The sequence below is a fragment of the Electrophorus electricus genome, chromosome 21 (assembly GCF_041902795.1).
Source record: "Electrophorus electricus isolate QZ-2024a chromosome 21, ASM4190279v1, whole genome shotgun sequence".
In the NCBI taxonomy this organism is placed as follows: domain Eukaryota; kingdom Metazoa; phylum Chordata; class Actinopteri; order Gymnotiformes; family Gymnotidae; genus Electrophorus; species Electrophorus electricus.
The window spans coordinates 10,556,056-10,566,652 of record NC_137517.1 but is presented as its reverse complement, the minus strand read 5'-3'; the positions used below and the strand labels follow the sequence as shown (position 1 = coordinate 10,566,652).

Here is a 10,597-nt window from a genome sequence, read left to right as displayed (position 1 = left end):
AATAAAAATTCTTCACAGGTCTCAACAATTGTCTCCATAATGGTAGTAACAACAGTTAAAGTGTTAAGCAAAACTTTGGGGATGTGTATTTTCTGAAAATATGTCAGACAAAAATGTTGCTCTAGCTTCCTTAACAGACTGCTGATAATTGACCAAACATTCTTTAAAAAATTTGATAATAGATTTGCCATCTAATCTTCTTCCATTTACGTTCTGTTTTCCTGCATGCCTGTCTCACTATTAAGTCACTAATCAGTTCCCAAATTCTATCTTTGTGTCTTTGGATTTGAAGGGGGGGGGGGGGGGGGCAACAGAGTTCAAAATGGTTTAAGGATCTTAAATGATAAGCTCTGAATAATAATATATGAACCCAGTCAGACTGTATATGGAGTTAGATTTAAACAGACAGATAATGAGTATGATCTTAAACTCAGACCACATATGTAGTTAGGAGCTCATATTATGTAGAGCAGATTATTAAAATACCCATTGAGTCATAACATTACAGCATTTAGCTGCCACTTTTATCCAAAGCAACTTACAGTTATGACAATACAACTTGAGGGTAAAAGGCCTTGCTTAGGGGCCCAACATTGGAAACTTGGCAGTTGTGGGGCTTAAACCAGCAACTTTCCAATTACAAGTCAAGTACCTTAACCGCTGAGCTACCACTGCCCTGGTCATTGATATGTTATGACAGAGTCAGATATGACAGAGGTAGCACTTCAGTGGGTTACCCTTCTAACAGAGACCTGAACGCCCTGAAGATTACATATTGCACATATTGGTAGTGTGAAGATGTGAGATTCTCTTACACAAGTTATTCTTATATTGTTGCCCTTAGTCTCATATTTAGGCTTGCTGCAGGGGAAACTCTGCAAATGGAGGTCAAAGTAAATTACTGTGACTACTAGAACACTACCCATCAGAGCCAGGCTGGTAATTAAAGGTCAAAATATGAACATTTGTAATTGAATTCAACCAGAACTGGTGTAGGATCATTCAGCGGCAGCAGAGTCATACCCCGTCACCTAACTACCTGTCATGGCCCATCACCTCACTGCAGCCCACCAAAACCTGTCATGCCCTATCACATCACTACCTGTCATGCCCTGTCACATCACTGCAGCCCAGCAAAACCTGTCATGCCCTGTCACATCACTGCAGCCCAGCAAAACCTGTCATGCCCCGTCACATCAATTCAGCCCAGGACTACATGTTAAGCATATTTATTTGAACCTTACATATAAAAGATTCACTCATGGAGAAATTAAACAAATGAAAATGTGCTGTTTAGTTAATGCTACACACACACACACACACACACACACACACACACACACACACACACACACACACACACACACACACACACACACACACACAACACATACACACACAGGCCGTAAGCCTGTCTGACACAGCTTGATTTGTTCTGCCAATAGGCAGCTGACTCCCCAGGTCGGCAGATATCACCTGCTGGTTTAGGGTGATGAGTGTGGGAGTGACAGCTAACCTTTCTGCTTTTCTGTCTCTATTGGCCTGTCAGTGTGTGCCGGAGTGCGTGTGTGTGTGTTTCAAAATACGCTAAAAGATTGACTTAATGTGACATGAAATTATTCTGTAATCCAGAATTTCTCTGTTTTTTTAGAGGATGTGAAACAGAAGAGCAGGAAGTGGTCATGGGACTTCCCCTTATTGCCCCCTACTGGTTCCTACTGATCTGCAGGGCAACACTAGCATAGAACACTCTTGACCCTGGCTGAAAGAAAGAACCTTAATTCATCTCATAGTGCTCATTTTACATGTTTGGGACAAACACACAAACTCTATAGCTGTACCTATACCTTTCTAGGTCAGTTATGTGATTTAAGCAATTTGTTGACTGATAGTAACTTTTCTTGTTCTTTGAACAGTTGTACCTTGTTTCCAGCAATCTTGTTAATGAATGGTCTATTTTTAAAAAGGGCATGTGATATTTTTGTAAGTATATTGTATTTGTAAAACCAAATTAGTTGCAATCATATATTTTTGAATACAGTATTTACAAGTGCATTTACAAAATACATGTATATTAAAAGAATATTGCTAAAACCTGCCCTTTGGTCAAAACCAGTTCACTTATGAAAGAAACCAGTTAGGGGTGACAAAGCATACATGGTACATACCGGTGGTACATCAGTCAGCTGACTTCAGAGTGCAATAGGAGTGTCAGGGGTGGTGGATTACAACTTACAAATATGACTAGCCTAGTAGGGGAAATGAAGTGGTTAATCAATGTATATCACAGTATTTTATGACTGTTTTTGACCATTTCCTAGTTCATGTTAGCTAATCTAGAAAGCACCAAAAAGTAAAACAAAAACAAAAACCCTGTTAAGGTCATCTGCTGAGGTCAGTTTATCTAGAAATTATTTTTAAAAAGTGTTTAAGTGAGAAGAAGTTTTAAATTGATTGTTTTTCAGTGTAATTTCTATATTCAAACACATGAGTTTTGTAGGCCCACATTACAGGAAGGTTTAAACCATTTTGTTCAGTTAGGTTGGATGATGCATTATGAAGTGACTTAAAATATAATGCTAAATAAACAAAAGGGAGGCAAAGAGACATTGTAATGTGTGGGTTTTTCTTCTTCCTATCCCCCACCCAGCAGAAGCATTAATAGTTTAATAAGTTTGTTTATGAAGTATTTCCTAGAAAGAAAGCACAAATGATGTGATGTTTAAAACTGACTTAAGTCATGCAAAGTCCAAGTATATGCAGCAGAAAGTTGAAGCACAAACAAAGACACTAAAGCCCCTCCTCGTGTGGAAAGGCAAGCTGTGGATGTTGGAGGTTCAGTGTGGAACAGTGGAAGAGCGAAAGACTGGAAGAGCGAAAGACTGGAAATGTCATATGTGGTCTTCAGCAGACAACAGAACGATATGACTTATTAGACTGTCATTACTGATAGTGTTTTAAATGTATTTTTTATGTTTACAATTAAATTAACATTAGAGTAATCAAAATATGGCAATAGCAGTCTCATAACGCCACATATATAGGCATGGAGGATTTGAGGAGATTGTCTTTGGTGGCAAATACCCCAGCTCCCCACCCTTATACTGCAAACTCACACACACATGCATGCGCGCGCACCATCAAGGTTGGAAGTTTATGTCAGTTTCCTCAAATCTTAAATCTTGACCCTTGGATGAATGTGCAGTGGACGAATAAGTATGAAGATGACTAGTAATTATTTCAGGGTCAAACAGCAGCAAACACAATCAGTTGAATAGCTACAAACAGGTATACAAATACAGTGGATTTAAATAAATTAAAATGTGCTTGGATTTAATGAGATATAATGAATACAGAAAGGTCATCCCCCACAAATGTAATACTAATGATGGGATGAAATCCCAGTAATTAATTTTTTTTTTTTTCAAAATTACCATGGGTCGAAAAAGTGTGTCTGTTGTGTACCAGTATAAGTTATATCAGAAAATGACAATTCATTGACAGTACAATAAATAGTTATTGCACCTACCTATATAAAATCTTATAAAGAGTAGTCTGATATTCAGACGAGAATAGTAATTAATAGTAATTGAGAATATTAATAGTAATAGTTCTCTAAAATGAGTGCATTAATGAGTTGCATCAGCGAAAACATAAATTTTTTTAATGTATGTATCGTTTGAATTAAGAGCATATGTAAATTCCCTTACACAGAGTTTAGATATATTCTAATGCCATAATATGTGTTTGAAGCGAATGATTTGGGCTCAACGTTGGGTTCTTAGTGGAGCTTTAAGCCGCGAGGCATCTGTCAGACGGCTTTGTGACAGGCGCTCGAGCAGGGGTTGTAACTCCGCTTCGTCACGACCCCTAGTGCCTGGAGCTATATCAATTGATCTTTACCGTAATTTTTTTCCTCCTCTTCCATGAAACGAGGGGTGGGGTGGGTACTGATATAAAAGCGAGGTTGGAGCGAGAGCTCGGTATTTTCCATTTACTGAACTAAATCCGGACAGGGCGGAGATGTCGTGCAATTCGCGCGCTCAGTTGTGTTTTCTCCTTTTGAGTGTGACGGCGCTCCGGGGACAGAGCCGGTATCTAGACGCACAGGTGAGGGAGTCAGTGCAGACTCGGCTCAAGCCTTAAGTTTAGTGTCGTTCTCAAGGGACAAGCCGCAAAGTGACAATATCTTAGAGCACAAAGCAGCTTACGTTATAATAGTTTTGTCATTAATCAATTTAAATTCTGAGATATTAAATGACTGTGTGCAAAATAATTTTTCATGACATAGACTGTTTGTTAAACACCATCATATATTTTTTTTCATAATATCTTAAACACGAAAAACATAAACTAAAGTCAAAATTCAATTTAAGAACCGTAGTTTATATTATCTAAGCCAATTTTGATACGAGAGGAGTTTCACAGAATTCTTTATAACCTTTTTCAGGAAAACGAAATCAGCTCAGAAGGATTATTTGCTCTCCTAAATTCTGAATTAAAGCGAGAGTTACCGGAGGAGTACGTTTACCGGAGACCGTTACGTAAGTGATGAAACAGAATCCTGTCCGCATAACACTGAGATCTGTATCCGAAATTGACTTGTTGACACTAATGAAGGTTGGATGAGGATTTAGACTCAGTATTTAACTGAAATGCATTTTAGGGTAGATGAAACATATATAATTCACGGAGTCCATGTTAAAATGTGTGTGTTTTCTTGTAATTTGTGAATTTAAATATGCATCACCAGAGTAAACATAGTTTGGCAGTTTGGCTTCTTTTACTTTGCTTATACAAGAATATACTATGCTTAGATTATTGATAGATCAATATCATTTAGTTTGTAATGTGGCAGTTATTATTTTTATTCTTAAATGTTTAATTCTCATTCTTTTTCAATCTAATTCTCATTCTCTCTTCCCCAGGTTGTTTGGATATGGTGGCTGCAGAGGGTCAGTTCACGTTTAAAGCGGACCATCCACAGTTAAACTGTGCAGTTTTTTTCATTGGTGAACCCAATGACATCATCAGCATCGAGTATGACTCTATCAACATCAATTGCAGAGAAGGAGATTTCATAAAGGTAGGCATACACACACACACACACACACACACACACACACACACACACACACACACACACACACACACACACACACACACACACACACACACACACACACACAGCTTGTGCTGTTCACACAGCTTGTAATGTTCTACAATCCCATATTACTGGATCGAGTGTGGGGGAATAATTAGTAGAGATGTGGGATATGTTGCTCACCAGGACATTGGGTGGTGATTTATATAATTATTGGTAATTTCTCTTTCTCTCTGTGTGTGTGTGTGTGTCTGTGTGTGTGTGTTTATTAGAGACTAGGACAGATTATGATGAGAGACTGAGGTCTAAGTTGTGCACAGTGATACAGAGCATACTTAAAGACAATGGATCACATACACACACATAAAAAGTACATACAAAAGCACATGCACAGTGCAAAACACAAGGAATTTATCTTACAATTAATCAGTTTGAAGTACATGTGTATTTAAAATAAACACACGGTGATAAATATTTTAAAATACCATATGTTGTTATTATGAGGATGTAAAACTGACAAGAATATTTTAGTACCAGTACATATATGTACACACACACACACACACACACACACACACACACACACACACACACACACACACACACACACATGCACACAAACAAGAGAAAATACGCACAGAGTTCAAGAAATAGTAAATGCACACACAAACACTTCATGCAACTCCAGTTTCACTGCGGTTGTAAAGCATCAAGATAAATCAGATCAAACCAGTTTAATCAAACCAAACTAATTCACTTAACAAACTTATTTCAACAGCACCATGGACCAATTCTGTAATGTTCAGAGGTTTCTATTTGTTTCACATATGCACTTAGCAATTCCTGCTAAATAAAAAAAATCAAAACATTTTCACACTCTGCAGAATAGAAGTTTCATTAAAAATACCTGTTTAGTAATAATAATAATAGTAATAAGAGTAATAATAATAATGATCATCATCATTATTATCACTGTTCCCATCAATTAGCAAAGCTGAATTAAACTGAATTAAACCAAGTTAAACTGAGTTTAACCAAAGTGATCATATTTTGCCTTGTTCCAGGTTTTTGATGGCTGGGTGATGAAGGGCGAGAAGTTTCCTAGCTCACAGGACCACCTCCTTCCTCTCTACGAGCGATACTCAGACTACTGCGACAGTGGAGAGGCTCATCCAGTTGTGCGCTCCTCTCAGAATGTTGCCATGGTGTTTTTCCGGCTTCACCAGTCTGGCAGCAGCTTCTCCATCACCTTCCGCAAAGTCTTCAATCCCTTTCGTAAGTTCACGTCAAATGTGACATCATCAGCATCATTCATCTTAGTTTTGACATGTTCTGGATAGGATTGTTCATGTAAATATAAAAAAAACAAAAACAAAAAAAACAGTCTAAAGCATTATGTTACCCAAAATAAAGGATTGCACTATGCTGCAAGTTCCCGTGGAGTCATATGACCTATCGTATGAAGAACCTCTGATTTAGGAAAATGAAAAAACTTTTTTTTACTAACCTTTTAGGTGCTGAGTCAGTGCAGCGATTCCTCAGGCAGTTCTAAGTGATTGAGTTGGAGTATAATTCCTAAGTATCATTCCTGAGTATCAGGAAGCATGAGCCAGATTTGTGCTCATTTAAAGGCACTAGTGAATGTCTTTCTCTCTTACACATCTCTCTCTCCCTTTCCTTTGCTCCCAACTGGCAGCATGTAACGTGATCTCTCAGACTCCAGAGGGCAGGTTCAGTATGGTTATTCCCCAGCAGCACAGGAACTGCAGCTACTCCATCATCTACCCGGTAGAGATCCAGATCGGGGAGCTCAGTCTTGGGCACCATAATGACTTAAAGGTGAGATATGGCAGGCTTCCACATAAGCAGACGAGGTCTAGCCACATTTTCCACTGTTATTGTTTGCCTTGGTCAACTGCATCATATAATTATAGTTTAATGGATCCTTTTTGTAAGGGTTGGCACCAAGCCGAGGCCCCCTCCGGCTACCAGACAGAGGCCTCGAGTCAACCACACTACTAATCACGCTTGATGCCCAACAGCTGGGCTAGAGCTATAAAAGCCCAGTGACCGGTGGGTCTTTGCTAAAGTTTTGAGCTGACCTCCTAGCTGGTAACTTCAGGTATTGAGGTCTGTGAGCCCTTGTGCTACACCTCATTTCTTCCCTGTGAGGGTGTCAGTGTTTTTACACGTCCCCTCCCCTCTCCAGTTTTCCCCTCTCGAGTCTGTCTCTCTCCCAAGACTTCCCTTAACCATTAAATTTCCTCCTCATTTTCTGGTTTTGTTTGGGAAGTTTTAGTTTGGCTTTCCCCAGTGCATCGGGGTTGCCTTTCTTCCCTTGGCATCCTTCATTCTCCCTTTTTCCATGCTTGGCGTGGTGTTTAGTTTTTCCTTTTGTTTTACCTGATCCAAGATCTAACTGTTCTGCACATGGGCCAACCATCATTAGCGCGCAGTTGCTCACCCTGTAGGCTGTCCGTGTCATCACCTGGGTTTGAGCCAACCTTACACTTTTATAGTCACTTATCTAACATCTTCCTCAGTTTAGTCTGTTCCATTCAGTTCTATGGTACAAGTCTTACATAGCTTTATTCGTATTTATATATATCTTTACTTATTTATGGAGATGTGTGTAATCCATCCACAACCTAAAAGTGTGTAAAAATAATTAGATCACGGAATATATGTTGGTTATTGTAAAATTTATATTATTATGGCATATGCAATTCTTATAGAGCTTTTACAGACCATCTGCCTATGGCAACCAAAGCTGATTATTGAAGGGATCAAGTTAAGAAGGAGAATTCACTGCTCTTCTCTTCATATCATCTCCAATTAAGAGTTTACTGCAAAACTGGCCATGTGTTTCATTAGCTCAGGAATCACCAGACTTGTTCACAGAAGTTGGCTCAGATGCTATTGGAGGCCCTATTAAGATGGGTAAGAACTGTTAGATTATGGCGGCGATAGAACTATACAGGGATGGATGTGGACCAACAGGTTGGCCTTTGATGCTCTACTCTGGGTAGGGACTGATGTGGTTTCCCTATCCACCTCTCTATCCTCTTTATCACAGCGCTCCATCCATGGCTGTGCAGGAGCCAGGGACTTTGTGGAACTCTTGGGGGGCAATGGGGTTGACACCTCCAAGATGTTCCCAATGGCTGACCTCTGCTACTCCTTCAATGGACCAGGTGGGTGCTTTTTGTGTCTGTATATTAAGATTTTATATATATTAACTATATATATTATGTTCTATTTTCCATGTCCAGACCCTTAATGTGTGTGTGTGTGTGTGTGTGTGTGTGTGTGTGTGTGTGTGTGTGTGTGTGTTTGTGTGTACATATTCCTCCATCAGTTCAGCTAAAGGTAGGCTGTGATAACACTGTGGTGAGGATGGTGTCCAGCGGAAAGTTTGTGAATAGGGTCACTTTCCAATATCGTTTACTAGGTCACCAGGAGCTGGCGAAACTAAAGAGGAACAGTGTTGAAGATATGTGTTTAAGTGGATAAGACTCACATTCTTCTCTCTCTCTCTCTCTTTGAGCATTGATTGGTTCCAGGCTAACTGGAAGCTAATAATGGGTCTTTATTGTACATTTATTTTCCATAAGGGATTATTTATTTTGTATCTCATCTTTATTTGCATTTATTTTCTCTTTGAAATACCAGGTTGTAAAGTCAAGTCTGTGGTTAAAGTAAATAAAGAAGCATTGTGTTTATGTGCATTGTGTGTAAGTGTTTTTATTTTGGTTAATTTGTGGATGAGAACATGAAACTGCTCTAAAACACATTTATATAAAGAGAATGAATAATAAACTGCCAAAACACAATTGCATAAATATTACAATATTTAAAGATAGATACATATAGACAAATAATTGTTATTGTCTATTTATTTGTATTAAACAATTTTTGTAATAAAATCATTCTGCATGAGCAAAGCTAGCTGTATTTTCTAATCATTTTTCCTACCCAAAAATTATTTCATAAGTAAATAAATTATTGACAGCAAGTTTAAATAATCAAGCAAATCATTGCTTGTCTAAAATGAAAATCTGCATAAATTACAATAGCTATAAAATAGGTTCCAGAAACTTTTATTTTTTTTTTATTTTTTTTTTTTACTGGCATTAGGAACATATTCTATTACAAGGAGGTGCAATGCTCTCAAAACAGAACCATAACAGAAGTAATATAGTCTTGGCACAAATGTATTATTTTACTTTTTTAAAATTTTTATTTTACGTAATAGTAATTTAACACAGAACTTGTGAAAAAAGTGCAACGTGAACTTCTGAGCTTAGTGTAGTATGTGTCTGGTGTTCTGGACACATACAGTAATACTAGGTGACCAATGACTCTTTGACTGTATCAAAATAGAAGATTATAGAAGACACAGGATGTGACCTTGTTTATACTGGTATTATAATATTATTGAATATAATTCAATATAAATATTATTAAATACAGACATTTCTGCACTTCTGTTAAATAAATAGTATAAACATTAATAGTATAGTTGGCCTTTGGAAAGTGTTACACCAGTCACAAATAGAAGTTATTGTGGTCAAAAGTGCATATGTAAAAAATGTATTAAAAAAGGAGAGAATGTATTTCCTTACCAGCTTACCATATTTAAACTATATAAGAACTAATACATCAAACATTTTATGTGTTCTGATTAGACTGACCAAATATTTGGATAGCTTTTTCATAAAATGTATTCATTTAAAAATAAGTGTTCTGGTTATGCACTGGGGCTATACATTACAAACTAAAATACTATGATTATAGAGCTAATAATGTAAAAATTATAAGCATTGCAGTATAATAACATTAATAATTTTGAATTTTAATAAAATGATATACAAATTTGATCAGAAATATGCTGGTGCAGGCCTCCTTCTGCTGAGTAAGGAGTGGTGGCTATGTTACTATGCCATGCTGTTTTACCTAGGTGACCAGTATAGCTAAATAATAATAATAATAATAATAATAATAATATTTAATTTATATAGCACCTTTCACAGACTCAAGTTTGCTTTACAATGATGGAGAGAGAAAAAATACAATAATTTACACAATACATGAATTAACAAATATGAATAGGAAGAAAAGTTATGAAAAATGTTGAGAAAAGAGATATGTTTTAAGATGAGACTTGAAAGAGGAAAGTGAAGAGCAGAGATGGAATGATTGAGGTAAAATATTCCATAATTTCGGGGCCATGACACTAAAGGATCTGGCTCCTACAGAGACCAATCTAAACTTGGGGATGGAAAGGAGACCTGCATCAGAGGACTGAAGTGTACGTGTGGGACAGTAAGAGTGTAGGAGTTCAGCCAGGTAGGGAGGTGCATGCCCGTGCAGAGCTTTGGATGTAAGGAGGAGGATTTTGAATTGAATGAATCCAGGGATGGGGAGCCAGTGTAACTGATGTAGACTAGGGGTGATGGGGATTATATGAAGGATGGGGCCTTATATGAAGGA

General features: G+C 37.6%; 1 protein-coding gene across 2 annotated transcripts; it reads left to right on the top strand.

The window, feature by feature from the left end:
- The first annotated feature begins 3,960 nt into the window (after positions 1 to 3,960).
- crhbp (corticotropin releasing hormone binding protein) lies at positions 3,961 to 8,909 on the top strand. Of its 2 annotated transcripts, XM_027019313.3 has the most exons (7): positions 3,965 to 4,110; positions 4,451 to 4,544; positions 4,929 to 5,086; positions 6,169 to 6,379; positions 6,801 to 6,943; positions 8,181 to 8,298; positions 8,463 to 8,909. In XM_027019313.3, the coding sequence occupies exons 1-7, from the start codon at positions 4,024 to 4,026 to the stop codon at positions 8,615 to 8,617; spliced, it is 966 nt and encodes a 321-aa protein (XP_026875114.1). In that variant the 5' UTR covers positions 3,965 to 4,023; the 3' UTR covers positions 8,618 to 8,909. The 2 variants fall into 2 exon arrangements, with proteins under 2 accessions (XP_081560513.1, XP_026875114.1); XM_081704387.1 differs by lacking the exons at positions 8,181 to 8,298; positions 8,463 to 8,909 and adding an exon at positions 7,061 to 8,091 and having other exon boundaries at positions 3,961 to 4,110.
- The last annotated feature ends 1,688 nt before the right edge of the window (positions 8,910 to 10,597 follow it).

What these genes read in the sequence shown, in the direction of transcription:
- crhbp (XM_027019313.3), top strand. Translation starts at nt 4,024, where the DNA reads ATGTCGTGCAATTCGCGCGCTCAGTTGTGTTTTCTCCTTTTGAGTGTG. An exon ending in GGCACCATAATGACTTAAAG is followed by an intron (nt 6,944 to 8,180) that starts GTGAGATATGGC and finishes TCTTTATCACAG; the next exon opens with CGCTCCATCCATGGCTGTGC. An exon ending in CTACTCCTTCAATGGACCAG is followed by an intron (nt 8,299 to 8,462) that starts GTGGGTGCTTTT and finishes TTCCTCCATCAG; the next exon opens with TTCAGCTAAAGGTAGGCTGT.